The following is a 22,290-nucleotide window of genomic DNA, read 5'->3' as shown; positions in this document are numbered from 1 at the left end:
GCGGAGCAGGCTCGAAGGGCCAAATGGCCTACTCCTGCTCCTATTTCTTATGTTCTTATGAGAGAGCGCAGCACTGTTGGAGGGGCAGTACTGAGGGAGCACTACACTATCGGAGGGGCAGTACTGAGGGAGTGCTGCACTGTCGGCGGGGCAGTACTGAGGGAGCACTACACTGTCGGAGGGGCAGTACTGAGGGAGTGCTGCACTGTCGGAGGGGCAGTACTGTGGGAGTGCTGCACTGTCGGAGGGGCAGTACTGAGGGAGCACTACACTGTCGGAGGGGCAGTACTGAGGGAGTGCTGCACTGTCGGAGGGGCAGTACTGAGGGAGTGCTGCACTGTCGGAGGGGCGGTACTGAGGGACGCCGCACTGTCGGAGGGGCAGTACTGTGGGATTGCCGCATTGTCGGAGTGGTGGTATTGAGGGAGTGCTGCACTGTCGGCGGGGCAGTACTGAGGGAGCACTACACTGTCGGAGGGGCAGTACTGAGGGAGTGCTGCACTGTCGGAGGGGCAGTACTGTGGGAGTGCTGCACTGTCGGAGGGGCAGTACTGAGGGAGCACTACACTGTCGGAGGGGCAGTACTGAGGGAGTGCTGCACTGTCGGAGGGGCAGTACTGAGGGAGTGCTGCACTGTCGGAGGGGCGGTACTGAGGGACGCCGCACTGTCGGAGGGGCAGTACTGAGGGATTGCCGCATTGTCGGAGTGGTGGTATTGAGGGAGTGCTGCACTGTCAGAGGAGCTGTCTTTAGGATGAGACGTTAAACCGAGGCCCCGTTTGCTCTCTCAGATAGACGTAAAACACCCCATGGCACTATTTTGAAGAGCAAGAGAGTTATCCCCGGTGTTCAGGCCAATATTTACCCCTCAACCAACATAAGCATAAGCAGTTTAACTGGTCATGCATCTCACTTGCTGCTTGCGGGACCTTGCTGTGCGCACATTGGCCTCCATGCTTGGCTACATAACAACCGTAACTGCACTTTAAAAGTAATTCAACGGCTGTGAAGTTGCTTTGATGTCCTGAGGAGGTGATAAGGTGCTTTGAGAATTCAAGCAAGCTCATCTTAGGTTGGAGCTTGCCATCCAACTGAGGGGATGGTTTCATCCCATCGAATCCTTTCACCAGCGGGGAAAGCACAGGAGCGTAAACAACCATAACCCACACAGCCTCCTCACCTCCCAAATTCTACCTTCTAACCTTTCATTGAAGAGGACAACTTTGCAGGGCTATGGGGACAAAGCGAGGGTGCGGGGTTAAATAAAAGAGCCGCCAGCAGAGGGACGACGGGCCGAATGGCCTCCTTCTGTGCTGTAAGGTTCCAAGAACCAGAGCATCTCCTGTGGCTTTGCTGACACTGGTTCAGAAGGTACGGTTAGTGAAAGGTGCGGTGAGGGACCATGAAATAGATGGGTAGCAAGGAACTGTTTTTTTTTCATTGGCTCATTTTTCCTAAGAACCCATCAGGTTATTCTGTGCAAATGTAAGGCATGTTTCAGTGTAACGTGCGCTTAACACAGGACTCTGAAGGAGCATAGGAACAGGAGGAGGCCATTCAGCACCTCGAGTCTGTTCCGCCATTCATTCAGATCATGGCTGGTATGTATCTTAACTCCCTTTACCATATCCCTAAACACCCTTACTGAGTAAGTCTCATGGGATAATTTTTTATCAGGGAGTGTTACTCATGCAAAGCCTTCTTGGCAAGAGGATATTCGGCTATGGGGGGGGGTGCAGCCTGTCCGATTTGGGTAATGTCCGTGCCCAATTCTCTGATCTTCTTTGGGCGCCTGTCTGGACCTCTTCCAGCCACTCCTTCAATCTGGTTGGTTCCCCTGTTGTCTGCAGCCAGAGTGCACCTCCCCTTTAAGAGGTGCTGGCTACCTTTAAGTGGTGTCAGAGACACCTGATTCTCCTACCCCACCCCCCCAAACAGATGTGCTCTACACCCGACTCGTAATGAGATCCCAGCACCAATTTAACGAGCTGCCTGGGATAAAGTGACCTGGTCCTATCCAACCCACCCCTGCCCCCCACCTCCTCCCAGGCTCGTCTGCCCCTTCCCCCATGTCCCCTGCCTCCTGCACGTCCCCTCCCTGTCCCACCCCCTTCCCCCCCATGCGCCCTCCCCTTCTGCCTGTCCTCCCGCACGATCACGTTTCCCGGCCTCAAACTTCACAAGACAAGAAAACTGGTGAAGCAGACTGGATATTGGGACTAAACTTTACGAGTTTGAGCTGCTGCTGCCGACCCTGTTTAATTGTGTGGTGGGTGGAGAGGAGATCAGAGAATCGGGTGAAAAAATCACCACAAATCGTGCACATAGCCCCCCTCCCATAGTCGAATATACTCCTGCCGAGCGGGCTTTGCGTGGATACCTCACCCTTACATAAAAATTATCCCATGACACTTAATCGGAAACATTTTCCAATTGTTTTAATATTGGAAAGATCTCCTGATGGTTGGGCTGGCTGGTTTATAAGATTATAAATCCAGCGCAGTAATTGTGATGTACAGTTCTATTATCCTGCATTAAATAAGTTAATAAAAACGGAATTTATTTTATTTTTGTGTGTGCTAAGTTGTGCAGGGAGTCGCAGCGAAAGACTTGAAGGAACTTTCCTGTTGAGTAGAGTGTTGAAGAGGTGGGCAGGAGAGGCGTCCACGAGATGGCCAGCGAGCAGCTCACAACGAGGTGAAAATCCTCAAGAGCCCCCCTCGCAATGAAAACCCAGACCTGCCCCGGAGGCATTTCCATGCAGTTCGGGATTGATGTGGCTGAGATTTTAAGTTTTATTTGGCAACACAGGCCATCTGCATCTGCCTGTCTTCCCCCCCCCTCCCCGCCCCAGTTTCTCCTCCACTTTCCCAATTGCTGGAGTTGTCGGTTTTAATGGACTTTCTAAATCACAATGTGCCCAGCAGCACGCGCTGAGTTCCTGCAGCAGCCCCAGCCTCGTGCACCACTAAGTGCGGAATTATACAGCTTGGCTCAGGCTGGGAGAGTAGGCTTCATGCATTATGAATTGGCAAAGAAAATGGTTCACGAAGAAAAGGAAAAAAAATTAAATAAGTGCCCAGCAAAATGGGGTATTGCGTGTTCAAGGTAATCAAAGTATATAATAGCTAAAAACCCGTAAATGTGTTTTATTGCATCAACAGCACCTTTTTGCTTCTTTATCGGCCTCTGTGGTATGAATGAAAATTCAAAACATTGGAATGGAGAGCAATGAGAAGGTTCAAGCTATATTCATATATAATCCCTTTCCCCACTCGTCTTTAAAGAGAGAATCGTATTAGGTGCCTCCACACAGGATGTTGGCCGTAACTCACTGAATAAACAGCCCCCCTGCACATATACACAGGAATTATTTCTTACTCTGCTGAATAAACTGTAACTACCCTTTGTGTGAAGAAGTGCTTCCTGACATCACCCCTGAACGGCCCAGCTCTAATTTTAAAGTTATGCCCCCTTGTTCTGGACACCCCCCACCAGAGGAAATAGTTTCTTTCTATCTCCCCAATCAACTCCTTTAATCATCTTAAACACCTCAATCAGATCACCCCTTAATCTTCTATACTCCAGGAAATACAAGCCCAGTCTGTGCAACCTAGCCTCATAATTTAACCCTTTTAGCCCCGGTATCATTCCGGTGAATCTGCTCTGCACCCCTCCAAGGCCAATATATCCTTCCTGAGGTGCGGAGCCCAGAACTGAACACAGTTACTCCAGAAATAACAACAGAAAACGCTGGAAAAACTCAGCAGGCCAGGCAACATCCGTGGAGAGAGAAACAGTGTCAACGTTTTGGGTCGAAACCCTTCAGTTACTCCAGATGTGGCCTTTGTTCCGTGTCACCCTTAGAATCTCACCATCAGGATATAGTTAACTTTACAGCTCAAAAGCTACATTTGGAGCGAGATACTGTCCATTTAAACATGTTCAGCTGCAAGCAGCGGTGGGGAGGCTACGATTCACTTCAACTTCGCTCCCACTGACCCCTGCAACCGCCCCCCCCCCGGGTTAGGGAAAGGAAATCTGACCGGGTTCCTGCTCCTGATAACTATCCAGCCCCCCCCCCCCCCCCCCCGCAGTATGTGCAGAGTTCAGGTGAGGAGGCAAGATGTGGCTGGGCTGTGATGGCCACCACAGGCGAATAGCCTGCCGACACTGAGCACACACAGGAGGACACGCCACGTGGGTGAGGTACCGGATGAAAGTTGCCGCCCTGTGTGTGTCAGCCAGTGGCTCAGTGGCGGGGTAGCTCTCTCGTCTCCGAGTGAGAAGGTCGTGGTTTCAAGTTCCACTCCAGAGACTTGAGTACAAAAATCTCTAGGCTGACACTCCCTGTGCAGTGTTGAAGGAGTGCGGCACAGTCGGAGGTGCTGTCGTTCGGATGAGACGTTAAACCGAGGCTCCGCCTGCTCTCTCAGGTGGACGTAAAAGATCCCATGGCATTATTTCGAAGAAGAGCAGGGGAGTTATCCCCAGTGTCCTGGCGCCAATATTTATTCCTCAACCAACATCACTAAAAACACAGATTATCTGGTCATTATCTGATTATTTCTGTTTGTGGGAGCTTGCTGTGTGCAAATTGCCTGCCGCGTTTCCTACATCACAACAGTGACCACACTTCAAAAGTACTTCATTGACTGTAAAGCGCTTTGGGACGTCCTGAGGTTGTGAAAGGCGCCGTAGAGATGCAAGTCTTTCTTTTCTATAGAATTGTGCACCAGCAATAACCTTCAGGAGAGATGGGGAGAATTTTTTTTATACATTTCCTGTTCCCTTCGGAGGGCTAGGGTTGAGCCCCGGTTAATAAACCCAGGCTGCCCTCGGTTGTGGGCTGACTGTTGTTGAAATGTGTCCTAATGGCAAGGCGCCCTCAGTTAGAAGGAATAGTATTACCCTGGACCCAGACTCTATAAAATGCTTGCTTGTAAATTCAATGCGCTGAGATCACATAAATGTACAAGAAGAACAGCTTTACGTGCCACACAGCACAGATGAAGCTATCCTCGTGTTGTGTCTCTGCTGACTGCATTGACTTATTTCCAAACTGTGTGAGCCAAATAAACAATGCAAACCGCACGCATTCATGCCAGTAACTGTCCAAACCCCATTCACCGCCAGGATCAGGAAAAAGCATCAAGGCATTACCTTAAAGTTAGAGCCAGGCCGTTCAGGGGTGATGCCTGGAAGCACTTCTTCACACAAAGGGTGGTGGAAATCTGGAACTCTCTCCCCCAAAAAACTGTCGAGGCTGGGGGTCAATTGAAAATGTCAAAAGTGAGATTGAGAGATTTTTGTTAGGCAAGGGGATTAAGGGTTACGGAACCAAGGCGGGTAGATGTAGTTAAGATACAGATCAGCCATGATCTAATTGAATGGCGGAACAGGCTCGAGGGGCTGAATGGCCTCCTGTTCCTATGATTCTAGGTCTCTTGGGTTACTAGTGCTGGAGAAAGTGGCTCAGTTCCTCTCCCAGTTACTTATAGTGGAAGATTCAGTTACTGCAGTAACAACAACATCTTGTATTTATATAGCGCCTTTAATGTAGTAAAACGTCCCAAGATGCTTCACAGTAGCGATTATCAAACAAAATTTGACACTGATCCACATAAGGAGATATTAGGACAGGTGAGCAAAAGCTTGGTCAAAGAGGGAGGTTTTAAGGAGCGTCTTAAAGGAGGAGAGAGAGACGGAGAGGTTTAGGGAGGGAATTCCAGAGCTTAGGGCCCAGGCAACTGAATGCACGGCCGCCAACGGTGGAGCGAAAGAAATCAGGGATGCGCAAGAGGCCAGAATTGGAGGAGCGCAGAGATCTCGGGGGGTTTGTAGGGCTGGAGGAGGTTACAGAGATAGAGAGGGGCGAGGCCATGGAAATAATGGAAAACAAGGATGAGAATTTTTTAATCACGGCATCGCCGTATCTTAGCTACTGTTGGGAGACAGAAATTTGCTTTGACGTTCCTTCGACAGTTTCTGCAAAATAAATCACTGGCTGGGCTGGAACAGACACAGAGAATTCCCCGTTACAGGAGACCGTCAAAAGGACTTGTGTAGTTGGGTGTTGAACATTCGACAAGTTTGAGCCTTTGACTTCGTCATTTGCAGGGACGTGGATCCTGCACGATACCTGTTTGAACGAGGGACACGGGGGGCGGGTAGGGGGGTTAGCATTCTGGCCATTCCAGTTCCAGCCCAGATTAACAGTATGAAATTATCCTGCCTGGGTGAGCTGCGAGGATTCTGAGCAAAATGAGTTGAGTAAATCAGCATGGCTTGGATCTCCTCCTCAGAGAAACAACTGAACGGCTGATATGGGAAATTAAAAATGTTCACACTGAGGCAGTGCGTGCAGCTCTTTTTGCAGTTGTAGTTAGGATACAGAGTTGGGGCAGCGTAGAGGAAGCTTTACCCTGCAAACAATCCATGCAAAGCTAACATGTTGACCAGGTTCCCCCAAAACATTGACAGTTTGCGTATATGTAAAGAGGAGCCCAAAAACTAGGGGCCATAAATATAAGATAGTCACTAATAAATCCAACAGGGAATTCAGGAGAAACTTCTTTACCCAGAGAGTGGTGAGAATGTGGAACTCGCTACCACAGGGAGTGGCTGAAGCGAATAGTGTAGATGCATTTAAGGGGAAGCTGGATAAACAAATGAGGGAGAAAGGAATAGAAGGTTATGGCGATGGGGTGAGATGAGCGCATGGGAGGAGGCTCGTGTGGAGCATAAACACCGGCATGGACCAGTTGGTCCAAATGGTCTGTTTCTGTGCTGTGCATTCAATGTAAAACCTTCCTTGATTATGCTTGTTACCGACACTGAGTTCAAAAATAGTCTGTTCTCTCTACACCCCTGATTTGGTGCGTGCAGTTTACCAGGAAAAGCAAACAATTCACACCGCATCACAACTGACGGATCTGTATTAATATTGTAAATGTAGCAATACAATACCTTTTCCTTCCACTAGAGAAAGCTCCAATATTTACCTGAAGACTTCTAGCGGAAGATTCAGTTACTGCAACAACAGTAACTTGTATTTATATAGCGTCTTTAATGTAGTAAAACGTCCCAAAGGTGCGTCATAGGAGCATAATCAGACAAAATATGACACCGAGCCACATGAAGAGATACAGGAAACTTTCGATTAACCGGCACCTAAATAACCGGAAATGTCGGTTATCCGGCAAAATTCAGCAGTAGGTTCAGGTAACTTTTATTACTTTTTTTACTCCATTTGTTGCTGTGCAAGGGTGTGGCTGCAGCTGTTGCTAAGCTACAGAGAAGCTTGCAACTTGTGGCCATTGTTCTGAAGCTGTTGCTAAGAAACAGGGTTTGTTGCTTGTATCTTTTACTATAGCGTTCGGTTATCCGGAATTTTTGATGAACCGGCACCACGTCGGTCCCGTCCGTGCCGGATAAAAAAAAGTTTCCTGTATTAGGACAGGTGACCAAAAGCTTGGTTAAAGGGGTAGGTTTTAAGGAGCGTCTTAAAGGAGAAAGAGAGGCGGAGAGGTTTAGGGAGGGAATTCCAGAGCTTAGGGCCCAGGCAGCTGAAGGCACGGCCACCAATGGTGGAGCGATTGAAATCGGGGATGCGCAAGAGGCCAGAATTGGAGGAGCGCAGAGATCTCGGAGGGTAGGGTTACAGAGATAGGGAGGGATGAGGCCATGGAAGGATTTGAACACAAGGTGAAGACTGTAGCTGGATAGTTATATTTAAATATTTCCTCTTTAAAAGTTTTCATGATGTGAGCTAAGATTTTAAAATTGTCTCTAGTTGAGCTAAAATGGGGAATGGAGATCTCGAGTAGGGGAGTCAGGTGATGCGGGGTTAGAGGTCAGGAAAGAATTAGACAACAGCCACACTCAGTATTCAGTCCCCATTTTAAAATCATGAATTTATTTTTATATTACCATTATAAATTCCCATTTCCCTATTTATTAAGGAAACTACATTTGATAAACTTGCCACGCAGTAATTACAGCCTTCTGCCAATGCTGGCACTGCAGCACCCCCACACTGGCGGGAGAGTGTAATTACACTGTGACCTGTTTACATAGGAATTTTCCATTACAAATGTTGGCATAGGAATTCTTAATGGGAAAAGTTGGCAAGAAAGAAAGAAGAGAAGACTTGCATTCCACAGCGCTTCACAGCCAATGAGGTACTTTTGGAGTGTAGTCACTATTGTTGCAATGCAGGAAATGCAGCAGCCAATTTGCACACAGCAAGCTCCCACAAACAGCAATGTGATAATGACCAGATAATCTGTTTTAGTGATGTTGGTTGAGGGATAAATATTGGCCCCAGGACACCAGGGAGAACTCCCCCTGCTCGTCTTTGAAACAGTGGCCGTGGGATCTTTGCAATTGTTAAATACATTAAAGTTGGGAGATGGTGAGGTGGATGTGGAGGGCTCTGCTGTGCTGAACTTAGCAAAGGGATGCGGTTATAAACTGAGGGAGCCGCCAGCTCACTAGCTCCAGAAGTCATGACTTCACAGTCAGGAGTTCTTTGCAGATGGAACGGGTCCCACCCGGTGCCGTCAGTCAGATACGATCCGAGCTTGTGGAAAAGGAAATGAACATTAAGGGCCATTTACAAAACACAGCTGTGCCCACCCACCAGGTCTTGGAAGAGTCCAGAGTCGTCCCCACACGCCCCCCCCCCGCCACCACATTCTCCCAGCTACCCGGATCCCTTGTCTCAGCTACTTCCCCCACCCTGTCCAAATTCGCTTGCTTCTTTTTCAATTAAATTATCTAAGTAAAAAACAAAAAAATGATCTCCCCCAAGATTTCATCCAGCCATACACACACACTCACTCACACACTCACTCACTCACACACACTCACTCACTCACACACACACTCACTCACTCACACACTCACTCACTCACACACACTCACTCACTCACTCACACACACACTCATTCACTCACTCACTCACGCACACTCACTCACTCACTCATTCACTCACTCACTCACTCACACACACTCACTTACTCACACACTCACTCACTCACACTCACTCACACACTCACTCACACACACTCACTCACTCACACACTCACTCACACACACTCACTCACACTCACTCACTCACACACTCACTCTCACACAATCTCACTCACACACACTCACTCACACACTCACTCACACACTCACTCACACACACTCTCACTCACACGCACTCATTCACTCACACTCACACACACACTCACACACACTCACACACACACTCTCACACACTCACTCAAACGCTCGCTCACTCACTCACACACTCACTCATTCACACACTCTCACTCACTCACACACACTCTCACTCAGACACACTCACTCACACTCTCACACACACTCACTCACACTCACACACTCGCTCACACTCACTCACACACTCACTCACACTCACTCACTCACTCACACACTCATACACACTCACACACTCACTCACACTCACACGCACACACACACTCACACTCTCACTCACTCACACTCACTCACACACACTCACTCACACTCTCACTCACTCACACTCACTCACTCACCCACACACTCACACAATCACTCACTCACACACTCACCCACACACTCACTCACCCACACACTCACTCACCCACACACTCACTCACTCACACACTCACTCGCACACTCTCACTCACTCACACTCACTCACTCACACACACTCTCACTCACACACACACTCACTCTCACTAACTCACACACTCACTCACTCACACTCACTCACACTCACTCACACATTCACTCACTCACTCACACTCACTCACTCTCACTCACACACACTCACACTCACTCACTCACACTCACACTCACTCACACTCACTCACACACTCACTCACTCACACTCACTCACACTCTCACTCACACACACTCACTCACTCACACACACTCACTCACACACTCACTCACACACTCACTCACTCACACTCACTCACACACTCACTCACACTCACTCACACACTCACTCACACACTCACTCACTCTCACTCACTCACTCTCACTCACACACTCACTCACTCACACTCACTCACACACTCACTCACTCACTCACACACTCACTCACTCACACTCACTCACTCACACTCACTCACACACTCACACACACTCACTCACACTCACTCACACACTCACTCTCACACTCACTCACACACTCACTCTCACTCACTCACACTCACTCACTCACACACACTCACTCACACACACTCTCACTCACACACTCTCACTCACACACACTCACTCACACACTCACTCACTCACACACTCACTCACTCACACACTCACTCACACACTCACTCACTCACTCACACTCACTCACTCACTCACACACTCACTCACTCACTCACTCACACACTCACTCACTCACACACTCACTCACACACTCACTCACTCACACACTCACTCACTCACACTCACTCACACACTCACTCACACTCACTCACACTCACTCACTCACACACACACTCACACACACACTCACACACACTCACTCACTCTCACTCACTCTCACTCACACACTCTCACTCACACACACTCACACACACACTCGCGCGCACACTCACTCATTCATACACGCACTCGCACACACACTCACTCACACGCACACACTTGCGCACAGACACACACTCACACTCTCTCAGACACACACTCACACAAAGAGAAGAGTCCAAAATCGCACCAGGTCGCGGGTTTTGATACTTAGCATTCTTGGGGTTCACAAGGTGATCAGGTTTCGATATTTATCCCTCAACCAACATCACTAAAGCAGATTATCTGGTCATTATCACATTGCTGTTTGTGGGAGCTTGCTGTGCACAATTTGGCTGTCACGTTTCCTACATTACAACAGTGACTACACTTCAAACAGTACTTCATTGGCTGTAAAGCGTTTTGGGACACTCTATGAGTTCATGAAAGGAGTTGTATAAATGCAAGTTCTTTATTTATGAACCTGTCTTGTTCAAATCAATCTCTGTGCAGCTGAAGAGAGCTCATCCAGATCTCCTCTTCAGAGGATGAGAAAAGAAGCAAACGTGACAAGAATATTACACCATAGTTTAGCACAGCAATTGTGAGCTACATGAAGAGCGAGCTAAGCATAACGACTAAGGTTGGATTGGATTTCGCTCATGCTGCCTTTCCCGGTCAGGGCTGTTTCTCTGCAGGGAGGTCTCCCGGGAGTGAGATGTGGCAGTGGTTTAACGGGACACCCACTGCAGCACCAGAAAGAGAAGAGGAAAAATTTATTGGTAGCAGAAGTCTACTGTCGGACGGGCAGTACTGAGGGAGCGCTGCACAGTCGGAGGGTCAGTACTGAGGGAGCGCTGCACTGTTGGAGGGGCAGTACTGAGGGAGTGCTGCACTGTCAGAGGGGCAGTACTGAGGGAGCGCTGCACTGTTGGAGGGGCAGTACTGAGGGAGTGCTGCACTGTCGGAGGGGCAGTACTGAGGGAGTGCTGCACTGTCGGAGGGGCAGTACTGAGGGAGTGCTGCACTGTCGGAGGGGCAGTACTGAGGGAGCCCTGCACTGTCGGAGGTGCCATCTTTTGGATGAGACGTTAAACTGCTAAGAGGCCCCGTCTCCGCTCTCAAGTAACGGACCCCAGGGGACTATTTTGCAGAAGAGCACGGGAGTTCTCCCGTGTGTCCTGGCTAATATTTATCCCTCAACCAACATCACTAAAAAACAGATTATCTGGTCATTTATCCCATTGCTGTTGCATATAGAAGATTGAGGGGTGATCTAATCGAGTTGTTTAAAATGCTAAAGGGAGTTGATAGGGTAGTAAGGGAGAAGCTGTTTCCTTTGGTGGGGGGTCCAGAACAAGGGGACATAACCTTAAAGTTAGAGCCAGGCCGTTGAGGGGTGATGTGAGGAAGCACTTCTTCACACAAAGGGTGGTGGAAATCTTGAACTCTCTCCCCTAAAAGGCTGTCAATTGATATATTTCAATCGATATATTTTTATTGGGCAAGAGTATCAAGGGATGTGGAACAAAGGCGGATAAATGGAATTGAGGTGCAGATCAACTTTGATCAATGTTCCTGCTAATTTTTTTATGTGTCCGCACTTCTCGCATGTGCGCGGTTATTTCAATTGTAAAGCCGTTGAGTGGCCTGCGCGGGACCTCCAGACCTCCGCGCGGCCGCACAGCTTAATGAAGACATTGGCCATGATCTGATTGAATGGCGGAACAGGTTGGAGGGGCTGAATGGCCTCCTCCTGCTCCTAATCTTCCAACACAAAAAGGAATGTAAGTACCTTCACTGTCAGCACTAATGTCCATTATAGAACACCCATTAGCACGGTGTTATTGCCGGATACAGCTTGGGTTCCATCACTGGCACTGCTGTGCTCAATGTAAAATATGGTTATGTTATCAGTAAGTCATAATAACAGCAGTAAGCCTTCATAATCCTCCGGTTCTGTTGATTCATCGTGTTTCTCTTTTCATACATCAAGTACGGGGTGGTGTGCTGGTTAAAGGTTGATGAATGAGGGGGGCCCTACTGTGTTGCCAAGATCTTTCAGCCAGCTTGTAAGCAGACAGGATGGCAAAAGGCAACAGATACAAGCGTCAGCAAAAATAAAAAATTATATCAGCCATTCACTCCTGGCAGCTGGTCCTGGAAGCTTGGCCACACAGGAGTACCTGGGAACAGTCACTTAGCAACCTGCCTCTCCGGCACCGAGACGGTTTGACAGCGTAACTGTCGGATGGGTTCCCGGAAGAATTTGACCTGAGATGCGGTTGACTCACGGGCGACACTTTCCTTCCCATCCCTGCGACTGGCCCAGCGAAATTCGGAGAACAGGGTTTTTGGATACAGTTCCACTCAGAGAGTCGCACATTAACATCGTTGTAATAAAACTGCAAGGCAACTAAAGGGGGGGGGGGGAGGGGGAGTAGGCGAGGCGGGGAGAGAGGAACAGGCACACCACAATCCCCAGAAACCTGGCACTGAGCAGAATTCCCGAGCTGAGTTCAGTATATTACAAATTTCATATAATTAGCGAGCATCTGCACAGTTTAATGCCAGCACCAATGTAAATATTCGAAATGGGAGCTTTAGGGTTTTTACTGCTCTTCATTTTGCTGTCATTATGACCCTGGGATCGTTGGCACAGTGTGGTGATGGAGAGCTGGGAAATGTAGGGTAATATGGTCCACATGTGTTACAAGCTGTCCGTTTTTCGGATTTGTCCCAGATATTTATCTGACTCAAAATCACATCATCGAGGAAAAAAAAGTGGTGCAAATAATTTTTCTAGGTTTTGTTTTTCTCTTGCAAGCTACCTGTTGGCGTATTAATGACAATCCGTGTTACAATCTTCCTAGCACGCAAGTTCAGTGGAGAAGTATTTTATTTTTAGGCTTTCAAACTCAGGTCACAAAGAAAAACCCCACGAGATTAGTTCGGATGAGTCGCACATTTGAATTTTGTGGTGCCAGAATAACAGCTGCATCCTCTTTTTGTTACCCCTTTGTTAGAAAGAAAGAACTTGCATTTCTATAGCACCTTTCGCCATTGTAATGTAGGAAAGGCAGCAATCACTTGCACACAGCAAGATCCCACAAACAGCAATGTGACAATGAGCAGATAATCTTTCTTTTAGTGATGTTGTTGGCGGGATAAATATTGGCCCAGGACTCCAGGGAGAACTCCGCTGCTCTTCTTCGAAATAGTGGCCATGGTATCTTTTACATCCACCTGAGAGAGTCCCTCCGACAGTGCAGAGCTCCCTCAGTACCCCTCCGACAGTGCAGCGCTCCCTCAGTACTGCCCCTCCGACACTGCAGCGCTCCCTCAGTACTGCCCCTCCAACAGTGCAGCGCTCCCTCAGTACTGGCCCTCCGACGGTGCAGCGCTCCCTCAGTACTGCCCCTCCGACAGTGCAGCTCCCTCAGTACTGCAACTCCGACAGTGCAGCTCCCTCAGTACTGCCCCTCCGACAGTGCAGCACTCCCTCAGTACTGCCCCTCCGACAGTGAAGCGCTCCCTCAGTATTGCCCCTCTGACAGTGCAGCGCTCCCTCAGTACTGCCCCTCCGACAGTGCAGCGCTCCCTCAGTATTGCCCCTCCGACAGTGCAACGCTTCCTCAGTACTGTCCCTCCATAAGTGCAGCGCTCCCTCATTACTGCCCCTCCGACAGTGTGGCGCGCCCTCAGTACTACCCCTCCGACAGTGCAGCGCTCCCTCAGTATCTGCCCCTCCGACAGTGCAGCACTCCCTCAGTACTGCCGCCTCCGACAGTGCAGTGCTCCTTCGGTATTGCCCCTCCAACAGTGCTGCGCTCCCTCAGTACTGCCCCTCCGACAGTGCAGCGCTCCCTCAGTACTGTCCTTCTGACGGTGCAGCACTCCCTCAGTACTGCCCCTCCGACAGTGCAGCACTCCCTCAGTACTGACCCTCCGACAGCGCAGCACTCCCTCATTACTGCCCCTCCGACAGTACAGCGCTCCCTCAGTACTGCCCTTCCGACAGTGCAGCACTCCCTCTACTGCCCCTCCGACAGTGCGGCGCTCCCTCAGTGCTGCCCCTCTAACAGTACGGCACTCCCTCAGTACTGCCCCTCCGACAGTGCATCGCTCCCTCAGTACTGCCCCTCCGACAGTGCGGCGCTCCCTCAGTACTGCCCCTCCGACCGTGCATCGCTCCCTCAGTACTGCCCCTCCGACAGTGCGGCGCACCCTCAGTACTGCCCCTCCGACAGTGCAGCACTCCCTCAGTACAGCCCCTCCGACAGTGCAGTGCTCCCTCGGTACTGTCCCTCCGACAGTGCAGCGCTCCCTCAGTACTGTCCCTCCGACAGTGCGGCGCTCCCTCAGTACTGCCCCTCCAACAGTGTGGCACTCCATCAGTACTGCCCCTCCGACAGTGCAGTGCTCCCTCAGTACTGCCCCTCCGACAGTGCATCGCTCCCTCAGTGCTGCCCCTCCGACAGTCCGGTGCTCCCTCAGTACTGCCCCTCCGACAGTGTAGTGCTCCCTCAGTACTGCCCCTCCGACAGTGTGGTGCTCCCTCAGTACTGCCCCTCCGACAGTGCAGCGCTCCCTCAGTACTGTCCCTCCGACAGTGCAGCGCTCCCTCAGTACTGTCCCTCCGACAGTGAAGTGCTCCCTCAGTACTGTCCCACCGACAGCGCAGCGCTCCCTCAGTACTGTCCCTCCAACAGTGCGGTGCTTCCTCAGTACTACCACTCCGACAGTACAGCACTCCCTCAGTACTGCCCCTCCCACAGTGCAGCGCTCCATCAGTACTGCCCCTCCGACAGTGCGGCGCACCCTCAGTACTGCCCCTCTGACAGAGCATTGCTGCCTCAGTGCTGCCCCTCCGACAGTGCGGTGCTCCCTCAGTACTGCCCCTCCGACAGTGCGGCCCTCCCTTAGTGCTGCCCCTCCGACAGTGCAGCACTCCCTCAGTACTGCCCCTCCGTCAGTGCAGCGCTCCCTCAGTACTGCCCCTCCGACAGTGCAGCGCTCCCTCAGTACTGTCCCTCCGACAGTGCAGCGCTCCCTCAGTACTGCCCCTCCGACAGTGCAGCGCTCCCTCAGTAATGCCCCTCAGACAGTGCAGCACTCCCTCACTAGTGCCCCTCTGACAGTGCGGCGCTCCCTCAGTACTGCCCCTCCGACAGTGCAGTGCTCCCTCACTACTGCTGCTCTGACAGTGCGGCGCTCCCTCAGTACTGCCCCTCTGACAGTGCAGCAGAGGCTCCCTCAGTACTGGCCCCAGGAGTGTCGGCCTGGATTTTTGTGCTCAAGTCTCGAGTGGGACTTGAACCCACGACCTTCTGACTCAGTGACAGAAAGACCTTAGCTGGAAAATGATGAGTCTCTTTATTCCTCTTCCCTTTCAGAACTACAGCCCCTACGGATGGTGGGTTGGTGAGATGAAAGGTGCGATTGGGATAGTGCCAAAGGATTACCTGATGGAAGCCTATGAAATCTGAAAGGACAGGTCTGTATTCACGGCTTAAGAAGCCAGACTCGCTCAGTGTTGTTTTCAATGACTAAGACAAGGTGCAAAATACTAGTTGACTAAAGTGATTGGGCCTATACTCTCTGGAGTTTAGAAGAATGAGAGGTGATCTCATTGAAACATATAAGATTCTGAAGGGGATTGACAGGGTAGATGCTGAGAGATTGTTTCCCCTAACTGGAGAGTCTAGAACCAGGGGTCACAGTCTCAGGATAAGGGGTCGGCCATTTAAGACTGAGATGAGGACGAATTTCTTCACTCAGAAGGTTGTGAATCTTTGGAATTCTCTGCCCCAGAGGGCTGTGGATGTTCAGTCGTCGAGTCTATTCAAGGCTGAGATCGATAGATTTTTGGACTCTCGGGGAATCAAGGGATATGGGGATCGGGCAGGAAGGTGGAGTTGAGGTTGAAGATCAGCCATGATCTTATCGAATGGCGGAGCAGGCTCGAGGGGCCGTATGGCCGACTCCTGCACCTAATTCTTATGTTCTTATGATTGTACTTTTGGCGCTAAATTAAAATTGGAACCAAAGGGAGGGTTTTCCATTGGGGATTCACGGGCTTTGTGGGGTGGGGTCAGTTTCCCAGAACACACTGCTGCCAAGTCCCAGGAACCCCAAAGAAGTCACTCTTCCCGAACAGTTCTTCAAAGACTAAAATTCGAGATAAAGAGACAAGTCTAAAATTAAAATAATTTCTGTGATAAATTAAAACAGCCAAGCAGAGTTAGTGGGCAGAGGGTGAGGGACGGGACTGCGGGCACACAATTTCCTGCCCAGCACTCACTACGAGTGAGCTGCTCCTCATCGATGGTGTCCGATCGGGAATCGGCCCTTTGTACTCAGGATTATGAAGAGAGAAATAGAGGCTGGTATCTGTCAGGAAGGGTTGAACGAGCTGCGGCTCTTCTCTTTAGAAAACAGAAGAGTGAGGGGTGAGCTGATCGAGGTCCTTAAAATGATGAACGGGTTTGATGGGGTAGATGTAGAGCAGATGTTTCCACTTGTGGGGGAGACCAGAACTCGGGGCCATCAATATAAGAGAGTCACTAATAAATCCAATCGGGAATTCAGGAGAAACCCCTTTACCCAGAGAGTGGTGAAAATGTGGAACTCGCTGCCACAGGGAGTGGTTGAGGTGAATAGTGTCGATGCATTTAAGGGGAAGCTAGATAAACACATGAGGGGGAAAGGAATAGAAGGATATGATGAGATGAAGAGTGGTGGGAGGAGGCTCGTGTGGAGCATCAACACCGGCATAGACCAGTTGGGCCAAATGGCCTGTTTCTGTGCTGTAAATTCAATGTAGTGAAACTCTGGATCTGGAAATGTGATGAAAACTAAAATTGAAATGATTTCTAAGAATAAAACAACACTGGACTTGGTCAATTTGCATCTGTGAGACTTGGAAACTGGGCTATGGTGAGGAGGGTATATTGTCTGACTGGTGCTGTTTGCGTGTAAACATTTAACAAACTCATATTATGTCTCTCCGTCTCCTGTTTCAATGCGGAGATTAATCTGTAATAACCAGTGTCTTCTCTTCTTAGGCAGTCCCTCGGATCTGAGGATGACTTGCTTCCACATTAAAAATGAGTTCTCAGGTGACTGATGAGTCCAATGCGGGACCTACAGTCTCTGTCACAGCTGGGGCAGACGGTGGTTGAAGGGGCGGGTGGGTGGGGTGCTTGGGTTGACGTGCGCTCCTTGCGCTGCCTGCGCTTGGCTTCCGCTTGCTCCCGGCGAAGAGACTCGAAGTGTTCGGCGCCTTCCCGGATGCTTCTCCTCCACTTTGTGCGGTCTTGGGCCAGGGATTCCCAGGTGTCGGTGGGGATGTTACACTTTTTCAAGGAGGCTTTGAGGGTGTCCTTGAAGCGTTTCCTCTGCCCACCTGGGGCTCTCTTGCCGTGCCAGAGCTCAGAGTAGAGCGCTTGTTTTGGGAGTCTCGTATCGGGCATGCGGACAATGTGACCCATCCATCGGAGCTGATCGAGCGTGGTCAAAGCTTCGATGCTGGGGATGTTGACCTGAGCAAGAACACTGACGTTGGTGCGCCTATCCTGCCAATGGATTTGCAGGATCTTGCGGAGGCAGCATTGGTGGTACCTCTCCAGTGCTTTGAGGTGCCTGCTGTACATGGTCCATGTCTCTGAGGCATACAGCAGGGCGGGTATCACTGCTGCTCTGTAGACCATGAGCTTAGTGCCGGGTTTGAGGTCCTGGTCTTCAAACACTCTCTTCCTCAGGCGACCGAAGGCTGCACTGGCACACTGAAGGCGGTGTTGGACTTCGTCATCGACGTCTGCCCTTGTTGACAGTAGGCTCCCGAGGTATGGAAAGTGGTCCACGTTGTCCAAGGCCTTGTCGTGGATTTTGATAATCGGGGGGTGGGGGCAGGTTGGTAGAGGAACTTTGTCTTATGGATGTTTAGTGTAAGGCCCTTGCTCTCGTACGCTTCGGTGAAGGTGTTGACGATGGTTTGGAGTTTGACCTCCGAGTGAGCGCAGACGCAAGCATCGTCTGCATACTGTAATTCGATGACAGAGGATGGGAAGACCTTGGATCGGGACTGGAGGCGACGGAGGTTGAACAGTTTCCCGTTTGTTCTGTAAATTAGCTCCACTCCAGTGGGGAGCTTACTGAGGGTGAGATGGAGCATTGCAGCAAGGAAGATCGAGAAGAGCGTTGGTGCGATGACACAGCCTTGCTTGACCCCGGTTCGTACGTGAATTGAGTCTGTGGTGGAACCGTTGGTCAGGATCATGGCTTGCATGTCGTCGTGAAGCAGGCGGAGGATAGTGACAAACTTTTGAGGGCAGCCGAATTTGAGGAGGACACTCCATAATCCCTCACGGTTGACAGTGTCAAAGGCTTTTTTGAGATCAAAGAAGGCCATGTGTAGTGGTTGGTGCTGTTCCCTGCATTTCTCTTGTAATTGACGTGCGGTGAAGATAATGTCCATTATGCCCCTTAGTGGGCGGAATCCGCATTGCAACTCTGGGAGGAGCTCTTCGGCCACTGGGAGAAGGCGATTGAGGAGGATTCTTGCGATGACTTTCCCTGTGGCAGACAGCGGGGAAACTCCTAAATAATTACCGCAATCGGACTTGTCACCTTTCTTGAAGATGATCACAATTACGGCATCTCTGAGATCCCTTGGCATGCTCTCCTCCTTCCAGATAAGAGAAATGAGTTCATGAATTCGCGCCAGTAGTGCTTCTCCGCCATGCTTTAATGCCTCGGCGGGGATTCCATCTGCTCCTGAGGCCTTGTTGTTCTTCAGTTGTTGGATGGCCTTTTCAACCTCATGCCGGGCTGGGGTTGTGCTGAGATAGTGGCGGGTAGCATGCTGTGGGATGGAGTTGAGGACACTCGTGTCGAAGACAGAGTTGTGGTTAAGGAGATCTTCAAAGTGCTCCTTCCAGCGGGCACTGACTGCCTCTCTGTCCTTGATGAGTACCTCTCCGTTCTTGGCCCACAGTGGGGAAGGGCCTTGGGTGCTTGGGCCGCAGATGGTCTTGACTGCGCTAAAGAATCCACACACGTCGTGGTTGTTGGCTAGCTGCTGGATCTCCTGTGCTTTCTCCACCCACCGTCTGTTCTTTAGGTCGCGAGTTTTTTGTTGGACCTCGGCCTTCAGGCGTCTGTAGAGCTGCTTTCTTGCTCTCGAGTTCTGTTGCTGTTTCCAGATCAGGAATGCCTTGTGCTTGCGGCTTATTAGCTTCTGGATCTCCTGGTCATTCTCGTCAAACCAGTCTTGATGTTTCCTGGTCGAGTGGCCGAGCGTCTCTTCACAGGTGCTGATTATGGAGGCCTTGAGTTCAGACCAGACGTTGTGGGCACTCAGTGTCTCTGCATCACTGGGAGTCGTCAGGTTGTTTGTGAGGCGCAGGCTGAATAGGGCTTTCTTAGCGGGGTCTTTGAGTGCTCCAGCGTTAATTTTCCTGCGGCATTGTTTCTGTTGCCACCGCTGTTTTGGGGCTACATTGATGGAGATGACAGAGCGGATTAGGCGGTGGTCTGTCCAGCAGTCATCAGCTCCTGTCATGGCGCGGGTGATGTGGACGTCCTTGCGGTCCCTCGCTCGGACGATGACGTAGTCCAGCAGATGCCAGTGCTTGGAACGAGGGTGCTGCCATGAAGCCTTGTACTTGTCTCTCTGATGGAACAAGGTGTTGGTTATGACGAGGCCATGTTCTCTAAGCATTTCGACAGGAGGAGGGTACCGTTGGAGTTGGCTTTCCCTACCCCCTCTCTGCTGATCACACCTCCCCAGAGGTCTGTGTCCTTTTCAACTCTGGCGTTAAACCAGAGTCTATTGCAGTGCTGGGGAACAGTGCAGGTCCTCACTGATGGGATGGCAAAGGTGGGGGCGGGGAGCCTAAGCACAGGGAGGGGGGGTTAAAGTAACCTACAACATGGAAGAGGGCATAGTGTCACTTGACCGAACGGTACCAGACAAGTACAGACTGAGATACATCAGTAATGAAGAAGGGTTAAAGGCTTCTCGAAGCCCAAACTGCCACCTAGCACCAATCAGAGCCAGGCCATTCAGGGGTGATGTTAGGAAGCACTTCTTCACACAAAGGGTAGTGGAAACCTGGAAATCTCTCTCCCAAAAAGCTGTTGAGACTGAGGTTCAATTGAAAATCTCAAAACTGAGATTGATAGATTTTTGTTATGCAAGGCTTTAAAGGTTATGGAACCAAGGTGGATAAATGGAGTCAAGATACAGATTGGCCCTGATGTAATTGAATGGTGGAAGAGGCTTAATGGCCTCCTCCTGTTCCTATGTAAGGGGGGTGGGGGGGGCGGAGGGGAGTGCGATCTGCTCTAAGGACTCCACTGCTGTTGTTCTGAAAATGTCAACTAGGAGGCAGCTCAGGGTTGACTGTTTTATTTGTTCCTGGGATGTGGGCATCACCAGGAAGGCCAGCATTTATTGCCCATCCCTAATTGCCCTTGAGAAGGTGGTAGTGAGTCACCTTCTTGAACTGCTGCAGTCCGTGTGGCGAAGGTACTCCCACAGTGACTTTGTCGTAGTGGTTTGGTACAACTGAGTGTCTCGCTGGGCCATTTCAGAGGGCAATTAAGAGTCAACCACATTGCTGTGGGTCTGGAGTCACATATAGGCCGGACCGGGTAAGGACGGCAGATTTCCTTCCCTGAAGGACATCAGTGAACGAGGTGGGTTTTTATGACAATCCGGTAGTTACATGGTCACCATTACCAATACAAGCTTTTTTTATTCCAGATTTATTTACCTAACTGAATTTATAATTCCCCAACTGCCGTGGTGGGAATTGAACTCAGGTCTCCAGAATTATTAGTCCAGGACCTTATTCTGGTTTACTAGTCCTGTAACATAACCACTATGCTACCATTACTCTCAGTCTGACTCCCTCCTCTGGGCTGATGTTTGTGGGCCTCTATCCCAACTAGGGTCAGTGCCTTCAGGAGAGGAGAGAAATTAGGAGTAGAGCGAGAAAGACTTCCTCTGGTTGCTACATATTAACAACATCAAAAACCAGTAATATGTCAAAGGATTCCATAACGGTTCTACTAGGAAGTACTGAGGAGGAGACTGCTTCCCCACAGTGCCCTGTTTTGATAAACCTCTTGTGCTATCGTTTCCATTTTCACTTTCTGTTCCAGTGCCGTGTCCTCTGACGGTGAGCCAACAGCACAGTATCGCGATCGCCCAGACTCTGCGATGTGAGCACTTGACATTGACAACAGACTGTTGGCTAACCGCCCCAAGCAAGCTTCTGTGGGCTCCTGCCTCTCTGCAACCGATTGTGCGTCACACCTTCACGCTAAACGCACCCGGACACCTTTACCGAAGAAGGAGGCTTTGAACAGTGTCACCCACCATTCATCCCACATTGCACGCTAATCAATAAAGACATGGTACTGCCATTTTATAGCTGTACTGTTAATGGTGCCTCATGGGATCGTGTCACAGTAGCAGGACCCAAAGGAAGTCCTTCCCGAGACTATCCCGCCAGTGGCCAAGATTTACCAACCCACCCAATTTCCCCCTCCCCCAGAGAATTTTCCAGCAATACCTGGGTCGGATTATTGCTTGGGGGCTAGGCTTACCAACCCTTCAGGAATTATAGATTAATCTCCAGGACACTGCTGGCAGCAAACCTGGGAGAAAAATCATAGGGCCATTAAAAACAATCCTAGAATGATACAGCACAGAAGGAGGCCATTCGGCCCATTGCGGAAGAGAGTCCAATTAGTCCCTCTCTCCCCTGCTTGTTC

The 22,290-nt window shown here is 50.3% G+C and overlaps 1 protein-coding gene across 1 annotated transcript in view; it reads left to right on the top strand.

The window, feature by feature from the left end:
• The window catches only part of skap1 (src kinase associated phosphoprotein 1), a 504,878-nt gene extending 482,936 nt beyond the window's left edge, over positions 1–21,942 (top strand). Inside the window, exons 13-14 of the mRNA XM_085966146.1 lie at positions 15,900–16,000; positions 21,676–21,942. Coding sequence (XP_085822272.1) covers positions 15,900–15,992 — 93 coding nt within the window. The 3' untranslated portion in view covers positions 15,993–16,000; positions 21,676–21,942. The remainder of the gene's footprint in view (positions 1–15,899; positions 16,001–21,675) is intronic.
• Positions 21,943–22,290: the final 348 nt, after the last annotated feature.

Source organism: Somniosus microcephalus, chromosome 24 (genome assembly GCF_052327205.1).
Source record: "Somniosus microcephalus isolate GS21.2 chromosome 24, FLI_Smic_1.0, whole genome shotgun sequence".
Classification (NCBI taxonomy): Eukaryota; Metazoa; Chordata; class Chondrichthyes; order Squaliformes; family Somniosidae; genus Somniosus; species Somniosus microcephalus.
Note: the sequence above shows the minus strand (reverse complement) of the source record. Positions and strands in the feature narration are given on the sequence as shown.